At 35.7% G+C, this 16,097-nt stretch overlaps 1 protein-coding gene across 4 annotated transcripts in view; it reads left to right on the top strand.

Moving 5' to 3' along the window:
- Smug (Single-strand-selective monofunctional uracil-DNA glycosylase) overlaps positions 1-16,097 on the top strand; it is a 67,477-nt gene that overhangs the window by 35,590 nt on the left and 15,790 nt on the right. For 2 of the 4 annotated variants that reach the window (XM_085806611.1, XM_035351021.2), the window contains exon 3: positions 2,751-4,096. The exons of the other annotated variants lie outside the window; for them this stretch is intronic. In XM_085806611.1, the coding sequence (XP_085662737.1) occupies positions 2,751-3,158 (408 nt within the window). In that variant the 3' untranslated portion in view covers positions 3,159-4,096. Of the gene's footprint in view, positions 1-2,750; positions 4,097-16,097 lie in introns of those variants that run through there. 4 annotated transcript variants of the gene reach the window in all.

Here is a 16,097-nt window from a genome sequence, read left to right as displayed (position 1 = left end):
CCGTACCTCACTGCACATGCGCAGTGAGGTACGGAGGGTGGATAGCTTTGGAATGGTTTGCTCCTTTAAAGTAAGCTTCAGGGATATACATGATGTGTCTCTTCGGTCTGACGGAGCCACATTTGCCCCGGGGAATCTTTACTTCTTCTCCTTAGATATTCTTTGGCTGGAGTACGAGAAGCTTTACCAAGTGACAAAACAAATGACGTCGAAAGCTCTATGTTGCGTCTAAATTCTTCTAACCAATAGCAGCGAAGCAGCTCTCATAGCAGGAGGTACAGCGAGTACGTTTTAGGAACATGCGGCCCTTGCAGACACTGCTGCTTGTTTCCTAGAAAAACCGGAAGTTCTCTAATATAAACCTGGTGTTTTCATAATGCATCGTAAAATGTCAACATCTAAACAAGCTGTAGCAGTAAATCAAGCAGAGGCTGTTTATCATATGTTAGAAGACTTGGAATTCATATTTTGACTTACAGTGTGTCACAGTATTATGCCGCATGTCATTGTGTTATACATCAGTTTCAAAAAGCACTAATTGATACAACACTCATTAAAAAGCAAGTAAATGTTTTCAAATAGTCATTAGAGGGGGAAAAAAAAGGGAAGATAATGGATGCAGTGACAGAGAAGGTATCGGAATCGTATCAAACCTCAAGAAATAGGAAGAGAGAAAATATTAATATGAATAGAACTGTAGCAGCTAAATATACATACGATGTTATAAATCAAGTAAAAGGTTGATTTTACTTCTCACTACTCTGCCATTTTTCTTCTGGAAGTGCCAAAATTCCAAGAGTACAAGAAAAGAAGTTCAGATATTTTAAAGAAGCTTTATGCATGAGGACAGACTAAGTGCTCCAGCCATGCTGTCAGTTGCAAAAAGCATGATAAATGACATGCTTAAATTCAATGAAAATGTTATTGATTTGTTTGCCTCGCCCACTCCCTTAAAAAAAGGACAAGTAGTTTTAATTTACAAAATTGTACTCATCGTTTTGCAGTCGGCAATCAAAGATGTATTGTAAGCAATACTATGGTTTTTATTTACATTCCATTGCAAGAAATTAAATGTTATACATTTTTTAACGAGAATTTGTTTTCTTTTAGTTGCATTGTTTTTCTTGTGAAAATGCAAATGTATTTATATATTTTATTTTGTAAGTCCTGTCAAATCTGCATATTTAATATTCAAAATTTGTTGTGTGAATCTGCGGCTAAATAACCCACGAGCTGCCATTGATCCATAGCATTCTAAATGGAGCTTTTGTTAGAGTCAGAGGACCTAACAAAATAAGAAATTGAGGAAAGACTTAAAGAGAACAAACACAAAGCATGTCAAATGTTGATTGTTTATTAAACAAACAGGAATCAGCTTTAAAATTTTTCAGGAACGATTGTCACAACTTTGACAAAATTTGTACCAGTTTGTATGGTTTGATGGTAGCCAACTTTCAATAGTCAGCAGGATAATACCTAAGTACCAAGAAAAATAATAATAAATTATGAGTGCAAATTTTAGAACAGCATAATCCGTAACCTGTTGTGGCTGATCTTTTTATAGAAATTAACTGGTGTTTTTCAGTCCAGGCTTGATACGAAGATGTGGTAGGTTGCAGGTTCTCTTCAATATTTTTCTTTGAAATACGGCTTTCAGTATGGCCACTGCTCAGATTTTCTTCAAAAGTATTACCAATTTCTTGAGAGTTGTTCTTCGGTTTCAATATTTGCGATTTGTTCGCAAGGCAAAAAAGATGATACTATTCCTCTTCTTGGTTTAATGCCAAACATAGCTTCATAAGAAATAATCAATCCCGGTGAGGAGAGATGCATTTGAAAGCTGAGTTTGAAAAATAAAAACAATTATCTTCTCGTTTACTCGCAATTAATGCATTTAACTTTTCAAGGAGATGTTCACGTTCACTGCAGTATCTATTCAACATAAATTAGGGTATCGGATTAAAAAAAAAAATTTAGAAAACGTTACGCGTAACATCCAACTTAGCATAAGACTGACAAACAGTGTTCCAGAGTATAACAAATACATGCTACAAACTTCAATCACAGCAGAGCAAAGGATTTGGCGACAGACAGTCGCCCCTGTTTTGAACTCGAATTCTCTTTTCGACCTCCACCACAGTATATCTATGATTGTCAACATACACCGGTGATGGTCCGAATGTACAAGAATATAATCAAATATTTGGTCTTTCACCGACGTATTTGGTATGTGTTGACATTCTCCAATTTCGGTCTTTCACAGTAAAAAATATTAAAAAAAATAGAGCGATTCCGTTTGCTTTTGTGTTTATTGCACTGCAATAAAATTTTTGCCATTTACCGTATAATTATTTCACAAAGCTGCCATTACAAAATTATTCTTCAGGTATGTTGTTTTCATTTGTCTCAGATTTTAAGGCTCTGTCTGTTATTTTGGATATGGTTTTTATTTGATGTTTATAATTTTAAATTTATTGTTTTGGTTTATCAAGCTTTCATTACAGTCTATTTTCTCATTCTCACCTTAAATTCTTTGTCTTAGTTAATCAGGGTTATTACTCTATTCTGTGTGTGCATTATGATAGAATCATGCCAATATCTTTACATGTCCATGTGTGAGGAATAATATTGCAATATAATGAACTTTTTAAATTTATCTATTATAAATTTTATGTGCATTTTCATTTTTTTAATAATAAGCAATTTATGCTAAAATAAAATTTTAAAAAATTATATTTTTAAATTTTTAGGTTAGTGGAAGCAGATTTTGGTCTTTTTTAGAAGAAATTTGTGTCAAACCTGATAACTTTTTCAGAAACTGTTATGTGCATAACTATTGCCCATTTTCTCTGATGACAGCAACCGCAAAAAATATTACTCCATCAGATTTGAAAGCAGATATAAAAAAAGGTTTGATAAACATATGTGATGAATCATTACATAAAGTTATTATTCTTTTAAAGGTAAATATTATAGTGGGAATCGGAAAATTTGCAGAAACGCGTGCAGCTGAAGTAGTTAAATCAAACAATATTCCTAATGTGACAGTAGTTGGAATAATGCATCCTAGTCCGATCAATCCAGCGGCTAATAAAGGATGGAAGGATATTGCTTACAAGCAACTTAAAAAATATGGAATATTAGGTTATCTATTATAGAATTCCATCTTTTATTAAAACATGAATGCTGTGATGAAATATAACTATCTTATGAATTTCTATGTGTTTTTTGCTGATGACAAAATAACAAATTCAATGCATTCCATCAAATATTATTAGTTGTTCAGATGGTGCGATTAGGAGCTTCAGTTAGTTAGCAGAATTGTGTGGAGCAGTATGCATATCCTGAAAAAATTATAGTGAGTCTTAAAATAAAATGGATGCTATCGATAAATTCATCCAAACAAAATCATTAAGATGTGTGGTTCAATTTCTTTTAACAGAAAGTCAGCCAGTTTTGCCACATTATTGCCATACTGAAGAAACAATAAGACTAGATGTTGAATTTCCATTTTGTGAAACTGCGGATTCTTTCACTGTGAATAGCAGGTATTTTCTTTGCCGCTAATGATATCTTGACTTAAGAATGTGCTGTATATACCTGATTGTTGGAATGTATATTCAAGTATTCTAAAGATTATTAACATGCATACTTTTGATTGCATAGCTAAACTAAGATACATTGTATGGAGATGGTCCATTTGATTTCATTTAAAAATATTTCAAGTAACGAGTTCATCTACCATATACATTTATATTACTTATATATTATTTTACAAATAAAATGTAATACTTCAACATGGGTTCATCTAGATATGGCAGAGTAACTAGATTGTTACTATAAGGTATTCTAAATGCTGCATACTTAACATAAGGAAACAATTTGAGTAAATAATGAAATTAGTAAACAGCATCATTGCCCAAGATATTCTATGGAAAGAGAATCAGAAAATTTGTGCATCATCCTGAGCTCGTATGTAAAATAATTGTTGTTTTATATGTATTATAATTTTTTTCACAACAACTATTATTAGATAAGTTTTTAATGTAACATGTCATATAATTTAAATTATTAAAAGAAACTATTTAATAGAGAATGACTGTGCCATGTTGTATCTGCATTTGTACACACATATGTATACACACACACATACGTACATAAACTGCTCAGCTTTTAAATTACATTATCAAGAAGGAAAATCTACGAAGTTACATAAATTGGGAGAGGGGGATAGTAAGTATAGCTAAGATATGGATCAAATTTTTAAGTGCCTGGAAGTAATTAATGATATATAGGAGGGCTTTAAATGGTATGAAATTTATTTGTGCCATCTCAGACCAGAAATTAGATTGAATCTTGTACACTGGTTATCATAAATTAAGGAAAAATCATAAAAATCACGATTACTGAAAAAGTTACATGTAGAATTTAATGAAACTTACCCACAATATACAACACATAGTAAGGTATGGAATAAGATACAAGGAAATTACCAGACAAATATGGTAGTATAGAAATTAGCACATGTATAAAATGAACAAATCGAAGGTATCAGTTTGCTATAGGAAGGTATCAGTTTGAAGTACCTTCAGTGTGGAATATGATCGCCTCTAGAAGCAATACAGCACATACAGCGACGTGTGAGGCTTTCAATTATTCGGTTTATCAGTTCCATAGGAAGCGAGAGCCATTGCTCTTGCAAAGCAGTTGCAAGCGCGACAAGGGTCTGAGGGGGCGGATTGAGAGCAGCTAGACGTCTCTTTAAAACATCCCAAACGTGCTCGATAGGATTCAAGTCCGTGGATCGAGCTGGCCACTCTATACGTATAATTGTTCCTGTTGAAGATAATTATCTACGATGCGAGCCCTGTGTGGTCTTGCGTTGTCGTCCTGTAACAGGAAAGCATCACCTATTGCCCCGGCATATGGGCGCACATAAACATTAAGGATGTCATCTCTATAAATCTGAGCATTCACGGTTCCCCTTGGAAAGACATGGAGGTCTGTGCGTCCACCCAAAGAGATGCCACCCCAAACACAGACACTGTCCCTTCCGTATGCATCTCTTTCACGGATGATAACGGGTTCTAGTTTCTCTCCATATCAAATAACGCGTACTATCTCTTTCTAGATTAAACCTGGACTCATCCGTAAAGAAAACCGCCCTCCATTATTCAGGCGTCCAGTGGACATGTCGTGCCCACTGAAAACGGTCCCTCCTACGGCGTGGCATGAGCGGCACACAAGTGGCTGGTCGCCTCGCATACAGACCACCTTCGTGAAGCCTTCTACGCACAGTTGACATTGACACGAACCTTCTGGTGGCTGCAGCAAGGGAGGATCTAAGAAGAGTCGGAGTAGCGGTTCTATTCCTGCGTGCACATGTCAAATATCGGTCATCGGCGCTCGTCGTAGCAGTTGGCCGTCCTTGGCTGAACCTCCTAGATGCCGAATCTGTGGTTTGAAATCGCCTCCAAAGTCTATGAACCACAGAAGGACTCATATTTAGCCATCTGGCCACTTCTGTTTGACTTTGTCCTGCCTCTAGTCTCCCAATGGCTCTCAATCGCAGTTCTGCAGGCAAATGATGCCTGGAGGCCATTTTTACGAATTGTCTATCTCAGATTTCTGATGTCACTTTCACAGTGAAATATGTGGGCTTGCTCTCAAACATGGACTTTTATGCTCCTCGCAGATGACGTATTCCGAAAGCTGCGCCACTAATTTGCATATCGCAGTTTTATTCAGCTACTCTTACTTGGCAACATATTCATATTTTATGCGGTTTGGCTTACTTTTGAGGGAGTTATCGCTATTTTTATGATTTTTTCTTAATTTATGACAACCAGTGTAGTTTGATACTGCAGTACCTCAAGTTTGTCAATGTGCCATTTATTAGTGCTATTGCAAATGGGGAGGAACACAGTTTTTGAACTCGAACATATTAGTTTATCACTTTGACATAAGCATTTAGGAAAAAATGTCAGCATTATTATATATCCTAGTGGTGCAAGAACAGTGATGAATTCAGGCGACAGTAAGCAGTTGAAGTGAATTTCTGCTCAGACATATTGTTGGATTAGAAGAAAGGGGCATAATGATCTTTATTTCACTGCGAATGAATTTGGATGTGTCATCCCAAACTTAGAATATATGGCATTGTCTGTTCAAATCTTCAGAAAGTGCTTACATAATACAATGACCTCTCCAAAGTTAAGGAACAGCATGTTTTTCAAAACTCACCGTAACAAAATTGTCAGTAACGTTTAAATTCACAGTTCATATGCATGACAGTAATGAAGGTTAATAAAATATATGCAAAAACAATAGCTACCACTTTTATTTTATAGAAATGAATACTTATGTATGAGCTGGAGAAAAATTGTAAGTTTTGTTCACGAGTGTTGATCTTCAGTTGTTATTACAATTTCGTGGACAATATCCATGAGAGTCTATCAATGTTCAGGAGGAAGTCGTTTGCCCGATTTGTTGAAGTGGCAGGAGATCGGATGGATGGAAATGAGGATATCACAAGCTGATACTGCTAGACGTCTCAATGTCTCTCACAGTGTGGTCCACCGACTATGGAATCAGTTTGAATCCAAGGATTTTATGTCTAAAAGACATGTTCTAGGCGGACCTAGATTTACAACACCTGTAGGAGACTGTTATTTAGCTCTTTCAGCCCGAAGGAGGAGTAACATTACTGTGCCTCAGCTTGTGGCAGATCATTTAGTTGCAACAGGAACAAGAATCTCACCTACTACAGTGTGAAGACGCCGGCACAATACAGCTCTGTATGCAAAACAACCAGTTGTTTGTGTGCCTTTGATCCGAGGATACAGAGGTGCCCGTTTATGGTGGGCAAGAGAACACATCTGGACCAGTCAACAATGGTCGTCTGTTCTCTTCACGAACGAGTCCAGGTTCACATTGAAAAGTGATTCAGGTCGTCAGCTGATCTGAAGGGAATAATGTACCAGATACAACTAATCCCACATTGTGGAAAGACAGTTACAGAGGTGGTAGAATAATGGTTTGGGCTGAGATCTATCTCGGTGGTCACACTGACCTGCATTTATTCCATGGAGGAACTTTGACTGGTGTGAGATATCGAGACGAGATCCTTGGTGACCGCCCATATTGCCACTGCAATTTGTCTTGGATTTCTTCTGATGGATGACAATGCGTGATCGCACCAAGCTTGGGTTGCTGAAGAATATCTTGAGGATCACTGTATGGAGCGAATGGAATGGCCAGTTAAATTTATTAGATTCAGTTCCCAGACCTGAATCTAATAGAGCATCTTTGGGACTAGCTTGGCAGACAGGTCGCTGCTTTATGTCCTCCTCTAAAATCATTAGAAGAGCTTGAGCAAGGATTACTCCATGTCTGGTCATTGTTTCCCATTTCACTGACCAACAACTTAATTGACAGCATGGACCGTCACTGCTAACAATGTATTGCAGCTAGGGGTGGACACATTCCTTATTAGAACCCATCTTTGTAATGTTAACACGTCATTTTTTTTTAACTGGGAAATACTGTTTCTTCAAGACTGGATTTCTCCGCCAAGATTGCAAATTTTTGTTGTAATTCATGTTTGTGTTGAACTTTAGAAACATTCTATGTCGCATTCATTAAAAAACTGTTCAGTGAACATATCCTGTAAATGTCTTGTTTCTGTGTTGCTTCATTCTGAAATTAGACATGAGAAACATGCTGTTTCTTAAGTTTTGGATGGCAGTGTATTATGTCAAGAGCCAGATGACCAGCAATAACTGTTGCTTTTACCCGAAGACATTGCTTTAAAAGGCTGTCATATTGTACATTCAGGTGATAACAGAGGTTAAAATGGGGAATTATTCTTTTCACTAAGTTTTTCTTCTAATTTGGTGGTGTCCGCCGATAGCATCGCAGCGAAAACGTCGCGGAGACAACAACGCAAGTCGAAAACGTCGTGCTACAAAACATCGCAAAGAGAAAACATCGCAGTTCTAAAACATCATGGTACAAAATATCATCGTCGAAAACAAAGCCGTTCAAAAACTTCGCAGTTTAAATACCTTGTCGTCGAAAATATCGCGGTAAAAAATAAAGTATCGACAAATCATCGCAGGACGATAACATCGCAGACATGCTTTTTTCAGGCTTTAATAATTGTAAATGGATATTCCCATAATGATTTGTGAGCGCGAGATGGAAAGAAAGATAATTTTTACTTTCATATTTTTTATTAACTAATAAAAAAAAGTAAGAAGTTTGCTGAAAAGTAAGAAGGAAACTTAAGAATAAACTAAAGCAGAACAAGAAATAATTTTCATTATAAGAGTATTAGATTGACAAAAGTGAAGAAAATAATCTTATCATTAGCAATTTTTTATAGATAAGGTCATGCAGTTACGTAGCTTCCTTTTTCTAAACATTTTTAGATTATACTTTTAATGAAAAATTACCAGTAAAAACTTTATAAAAAATTATTATTAGTAGTAATGACCTTTGTTAGTTAAATATGTCAGTTTAAAATTCTATTAAGTGCTATAAGTTGCCTTAACTTTCTATGCTTAAATTTCCTTCTTACTTTTTCAACAAAAATTTATTAGTTAATAAAAAATATGAAAGTAAAGATTATCCTTCTTTCCATCTGGCGCTCACAAATCATTATGGAAATATCCATTTACAATTATTAAAGCCTGAAAAAAGCATGTATGCGATGTTATCGTCATGCCATGATTTGTAGATACTTTATTTTTTACCACGATATTCTCGACGACGATGCTTTTAAACTGCGAAATTTTTGAACCGCTTTATTTTGTATCACGATGTTTTAGAACTGCGATGTTTTGTATCACGACGTTTTCGCCTTGCGTTGTTTTCTCCGCGACGTTTTCGTCCGCGATATTTTTGCTGCGATGTTTTCGGCTGTAACCATTTTGGTTGGTCATAGTCAACGGTAGGTTTGGAGATCACAGGAGCAACACCATCAACAAACCTTTATGAAAAACTGTTGTTTTGTGCATATGTAAAATAATTCTAGCAAAACTGTAGTATTTTTGTAATATGAAACTATAAAGAAACGAAGCTTTGCCGAAAAAGTTAGAACACAGGCAAGTCTAATTTACATTGGGTAGACAGCTATCTCGCAAAATACAGGATATATCGCCAAGCTTCTGAAGGATTTGTCGTCTTTAGTGACATTTTGGTCCAGTCCCTGTATAACTGAATAACTGTGATTGATCCTCTATGTGACTATGACTGTATCCGGCTCTCATATGCCTTCCAGTAATTTCAAGAAGTGGAAGGTACTAGATATCTCTCTGTAGCTTGGGAGAACTATATAAGACCAGGGAGAGCGTCAGTTTCGCATTAGTAGTTGTTTAGTTCAGCGTGAGTTTGGAGTATTGAGTATGTATTAGCTACGCTCTTTAGATGCACTTTGCATTAACTTTCTGGTAGTTTGAAGTGTAACTATTGGTTGCACTTTGTGATACTGTGAAAAGCGGCACAAGTATTTTTGCGAAACGTTCCAGAACTGTGAAGTGTTTCTTTTGGTAAAATAAATTTTATCAAGCTATCATCGGTTCTATGTGCATTCAATTCTATTATGAACGTGTATGCATACAACACAATTATATCCATCCTGCTTTTGAAAAAAATGACATGACGGAGTATGATGTATAGTATTGAAACCCCTCATCATCTCTCCTGGTACAATCATAACTCCACTTTGCCTGAGCCAATGGTATGGCCTTTTTTACAAGATCTTCCAAAAGCTGTTTTCCAACATGATAATAGTAAACTCGTGTTGCTTGTGCTACTTTGCATAGCCTGTCTGACTTGCCTACTATCAAACACATCTGAGCATCATTAGTCAGCTGACGAAAAAGGAAAAGTCAAGTGCCTATCTGAATGCTTCATGGGCACAAATGCTTGCAGCATGGAAAAAAATTCTTCAGACAATAATTATTGAATTACCTCACTGACAGCATACTGAGAAGTGTCAGTGTATATGTTTCAACATGTAGTCATGTGTTCTGTATCGAATAAATGAAGTTGGTTTAAATATTTTGTTTCTAGTTTTCATATTATAAACATGTCTATTATGATATTTCATTTTGTAAAGCAAAACGTAAAATGTTTACACCCGTTGCTTATTTCCCAAGTCTCAATGATGTAAAAGATATATAAGTCAAATTTCAAGAAGATTCGTTAATATTTAGAGGTAATATTAAACTCACTTTGATGAGTTTTGTAAAAGTAGGCATAAAATATGATTTTACAATCTTCATTACTTTTATTGGAAAAACTAGAAACCACAAACTTAAAATATTAAAAGTAAACATTAGGAATAATATTTAGTATGATAGGCAAAACATATGTTATGTTAATCAACTTTGAACGATGCAATCCCTTATTTTGTTCGCTTGGCGAAAACCTTTCTGTGTTGCTCGACTACCCTCCACAAGAACTGCTTGTTCGTCTCTGACCAATTCATTAAACTTTTTTATCAGAGCAATTCTTTCTGCAGTATCATTGCCACCTTAAAAGCGTTCACATGTCCTCTTAGAAAATCACTGCAGTATTCTGTCTCGTCGTGGATCCTAAACAATTTAAAGAATGTCTGTTTCATTAGTAATGAAATGGCTCAGGCCGTTTTCTTCAAAAACTAGGTTTTTACCATCTAATCTTTAATTTCCTTTTTCTTTGATGGTTTGGTTTCTAAATTTTTAGTTATATTTTCCTTATCAGCCTGAGTAATACTTTCGTCCAAAAAAGGGAATCTTGCGTTTGTTTCTTAAAGATACCGAAGGGTTCTCCTAGCAGCCGTGAGAGTACGTTTTTAACCTCTGCATCTCGGTAAGTGTTCAGAAGCTGTAACATGTCTAAATCACTCTGGAGCCCATCAACTCACAGTTACCTCATTCCAAAAGCGAACGTATATGAGACTCACAAAATCTGCAACCTGCTTCATTCCTTTGAATACTCGTTGAGGAATATTCAACTGTTTAGTGAAGAGATCAATTTTAAAGTGGATATATTATCTTTGCCATCCACCTTGCTTGTTGTAGCCTTGGGATCCAGAAACTGAAGTTGTTTTGAGATCAAACTCTTAGGTACAGGAGTGAGAGTTGTAACAGCTCTTTGTAATCTTCTCTTGAATGACTTCTATCTTTTAGGACATTGTGGATGTAGTAAACCATTTTCACTTGTTGTTGTTCTAGTAGCCTTGAACAGGACTTTCTTCATTGTCGTATATGACTTCTTTTCAAGTGAAGAGCATAGACTTTGGAACTTCCAAAAAATCTAGATGTCGGGAGCTCTTGTTTGTATGCCACAACATTCCTTTCAATATTAATGCATGGGTATGATGATAGCAAGCCAAACTACAACAATGTTCGTCCGAATTACCTTTCAATTCTGCTTCGCTCCCCTTAGATCAGTCCTGTATTAGATATTGTCTTATCCAAAGACATACCGGTGATATTGTCATGTAGCCTAAATACGTCTATTTCCCAAAGAACTACTTCAGCCATCTGTTCCCCAATGCCTTTCAAGGCAATAGGTACGCCAAGCAAATGCTGAAAATCTTTCTCACCCATTAGAACTGCAACTCTACCTTTCGAAGTTTTGACACTCCCGTGGGCAACTGAAGGCAGCAGTTTATTATCCCAACGCAAGACAAAATGAGGAAGATTTTCAGAGTGACTCTACAATTTTCTTTACCGTTTTACTGTTACTGATCACCCGAGCTTGATACAGGGTAGTTAGAGATGTAGAAATATTTTTAAACAACTAGTACAAAGCAATTCAATATTAACCCTTTGCACTCAAGCGGTGCCTTTCAGGCACCACTGCATGTGATGCGATAACTCGAGCGGTGCCTGAGAGGCACCATTCGAATCGATGTGATTATTTGTGTTTGACCTAAGGAATATCGCTTGAGAGATCTACTTGGCCTTTTGTAGATCATATTAGGAGGTGTCTGAATAGCTATAAGGATGTCTTATCTCAAATAAAGGTTGTCTTTGCAATGCTTATGCGATTAATTGTCTTATCTCAAAAATACTTGCGACCGCGGGTAGGACTCTGTCTTGGACATCAGTTCGAACTCAAGCTTCTTGCCGATCGCAGTATTTCTTTCAAAGTTGCTGAGCCCAATAAGTATGGAACACGGCGAAGATGAGTTTAATTTTTCGGCAATAACGAACGAAATTACATCACTACATAGACAGCTTGCCCATGAGGACGAAGACGGATGTGATAAAGATAGTGACGACGTTAGAGAAGCAAGAAGACGGAAACTCCGAAAAATCAATAGTGAATCTGGAAGCCAAAGTGATTGTACAGAAGAGACTGAACCTTCAGAATTGACAGTGTGCACAGAATCCGAAGAAATCCCCAGAAGAATACCGTTTGTATCCGGTGAAAGACAAGTAGGACCGCACGTATTTGCACACATAAAAGAACCAATAGATTTTTTCAAATTATTTTTCACCGAGGAATTAGTTACTGGCATATTGCAGGAAACTAACAATAACGCTGTAAGGAAGGTGGAAGGGAAGACCTTATCATCCCGTTCTATATGGCGATCATGGTACGATGTAACAGTTACCGAATTTTGGGCGTTTATTGGGGCAATCATAAATATGGGGATAATGCCACTGGCAAAGATACAAGAATACTGGTCGAAAAATGATACTAGTTATATTCCGTCTTACTCAGACACGTTTACGAGAGACCGATTTTGTGAAATATTTTGGAGACTTCACCTCAAGACAATACCCTCAGAAAACACAAACCCTAGAACCCGTTTGCAGTTAGTATCTGGTTTCCTCGAGTATATAAATGAAAGGTTCTTGAATTATTTTGTACCTGGAGAGTAGATTTGTGTGGATGAGTCGACTGTCAAATTCAAAGGCCGCATATCATTTATTACGTACAACCCAATGAAACCTACAAAATGGGGTATTCGGGCTTATACGCTCGCAGATTCAAATACCGGCTTTATTTGTGCTATTCTTCCGTATTATGGATCTCTAACAACAGAGACTTTGATAAGACCCGATCTACCGGTATCAACCAGAATACCGCTACATCTATACAAAATGATACAGGATAAAATTCCCGCTGTTCAGGGACACCACATGTTCACGGACCATTATTATACGAGTTACATATTGGTGGAAGAATTACGCAAACAAAAGTGCCACTTAACTATGAGGATCATGACAAATAGAAAGCACCTGCCATGTGAAATGCGAAAGCCAAAATTTGAGAATCGAACCACATGTGCATATCGCAAAGGTAATATTTTGGTTCTTGCGTGGAAGGACAAGAGGACTGTGACGGCTTTGACTATCGAGTTGGAATAATGCGGGAATAACTCCTGTAAGAAGAACTCTACGAGGCGATATTGAAGTCGTTATAAAAAAGCCCAATGTTATTGTAAATTACATCAAATTTATGAGCGGTGTTGATCGAGCTGACCAACTGGCTTCGACATATTGTTTTTTAAGAAAATCCGTAAAATGGTTGCGAAAACTATTTTTTGGGGGTTTGGAGATCTGCTCCATCAATTCATACATTCTTTATAAATCAGTAAAGAAGCAGAGAAACGAACGGCCGCTTAGTCACCTACAATATTTGAAAACTTTAGTGGATCAACTGAGAGGAGACTTTCGACAAAAACAACCCAGCACAGCTTCTACTTCACACAGCATTTCTGAAACGATCCGAATAAATGGGAAGCTGCATATTATTTTGATGGGGCAAGGCCAACTTATACTCAAGGCCTGCCAGTGTGAAAATATTCTTTTGTGTTTTCGGTTGCTTGCGTGATATTCCTACTGACCGCAAGATGGCGCTACAATTCTGCTACACTTTGCGATGTTTACAAAAATCGGAAAAGTACCAAAAACGAATTCTGTTTTGTTATATGCTGTCTTGTTATATAAGTTTAAAAACGATTAATCCATAGTAGTCAGAAATTGTTGATTTCTTATTAGTAATTAGAAGGAAAGCATGGAATTTTAAGCTATCTGACCTTTCTTTTTTTCACACATAAACACCAGCTATTTGATCTCGATTTTAATTCCTGCTTTCATCTAGACATGCGCTATTCTGAATTGTACGAACTATTTATTCTAATTTAAAGGTAATTCAGAGTATACACCTTATTTTTTAATTATTTATATAGTAAGCAGATCATGTACTATTTCAGTGAAAAATTTTCAAAATATTTCTGTCGGCTGTACTGGGCCAAAAAATAATTTAGTATCCCCTATCAAAGATGTAATTAACATATTAATACACCGTGATCTAAAATTTGTATATTTGTTTCCACGGCATTGGAGTAAAAATATTACTTAAAGAGATTAAATTTTACATACTGAAGAATTTTTTTAATTATTAAATAACTGTTTTTAGGAAATCTTAAACAATAAAAGTTTAAATAATGCAGATTTTGATCTCTGTGCAGTATTTGCATTGCAGATATTCAAAGACATTCTAAAATTATTAGGAAAAAAAAAAAAAAAGTTTTACTGTGGCATAGATTTTGAATGAAACTCAAACCCAAAGTTGCTTTTTTGACTAATTTTAATATTACACAGGTGTGTTTCTCTTCACTTTCATTTGTATTCTAAATTTCATTGATGTTAACATTAAGAAACTAGTAATTGAATTAAGTGCATTGCAGCAATTATATTTTCAGTGTTAGAGAAACTTCAATTTTTCAAATGAAAATAATGAAATTTTTGATAAAGCTATTGATCAAATCAAGTTTGTTATAAATAAAAGAGACACAGACATCACAAAATATATTTTAACAGCACACAAAAAATAATAACTCGCATAATCACAATATATATTTAAGAAAACGTTCAGTTCTGTATATCAAGGATAAAATTTGAAAACTTGCAATGGCTGAATATAAATTATATATCCATCACACATGCCCACAATGCTGAGTAGAATGAGGTATATACACAATTTTAGATATATATGCATTTAACGTTAGGCAAAAAAACAAGCTTATTAAATGCCTCACTTAAATATACAGCAGGTAGACATTTTTACACACATACAACATTTATCAGAATGACATGTGTACAAAATTTTATGGCTGGCAGCGTGAGATATTGATATAGTTCATTATCAAGAATAATGTATACATGAAATAAAATTACTGAATTTCACAAAACAATATTATCACTATTAAGCACACATATACATGAGTGCCATCTTGATACATTATCTACATGTAACTACCTGACATAAATCCTGTACCATTCCCATTCCATTCCAGATTAATCAGAAGAAAGTTACAAACAAAGTTTTGAAAATAACAGCATTAGATGCACAAAGATTTCAGAATTAAATAAGCAGAATGAGGAATTTCAGAACTGAGTTCAATGAGGTATATACACAATTTTAAACCTATATGCATATAAAGTTACGCAAAAAAACCAAGCTTGTTAAGTATAGCCCTTAAAAACACAGCAGCTAGACATAAAATACCCTTTTTGTTAATAACGAGCCACGTTACAAATAGTGAGCGTATAACAAAATTGTAGCAGAATGCGAGCGCCACCTAGTGATGAATTTCGCGAAAGCCACTGAAAACTGGGAACCGGAATTTCGTTCAGTCTGGCAGTTCAGTCTTGAGTATAAGTTGGCCTTGGATGGGGCAAAAGAAAGATTGCAAGGTTCGCTCCCAAAGAACGTCCCAAAGACGACAAACTGTATACTACTGTGACACATGCCCCGACAAGCCAAGGATGCATATTGGAGATTGTTTTGTAAAATATCATACGAAGCAAAATTATAGAACGTAATGTTTAATACATATGTTTCATTAAGTTAAAAAATAATTATAATGTTAAGATATACGAGTTTAAAGTGTTTTATTGTATCTAAAATTATTTTAAGTTAACAATAAGGAACTCATAATATAAGCGGGAGTGGCTGATTACTCTCAAGTTGCTGGTTCACCCGACAGAAAAGCGCCTCGAGCGCAAAGGGTTAAAATTTCACTAGTTTGAGATAAAAGTGATCAATGTGTGCAAACCCTAAATACAGGGTTTTTGAAATGAATA

This window comes from Stegodyphus dumicola, chromosome 12 (genome assembly GCF_044657685.1).
Source record: "Stegodyphus dumicola isolate Sdum_Otavi_A_Nest chromosome 12, ASM4465768v1".
NCBI lineage: Eukaryota > Metazoa > Arthropoda > Arachnida > Araneae > Eresidae > Stegodyphus > Stegodyphus dumicola.
This window is presented reverse-complemented; position numbering and strand designations above follow the sequence as displayed.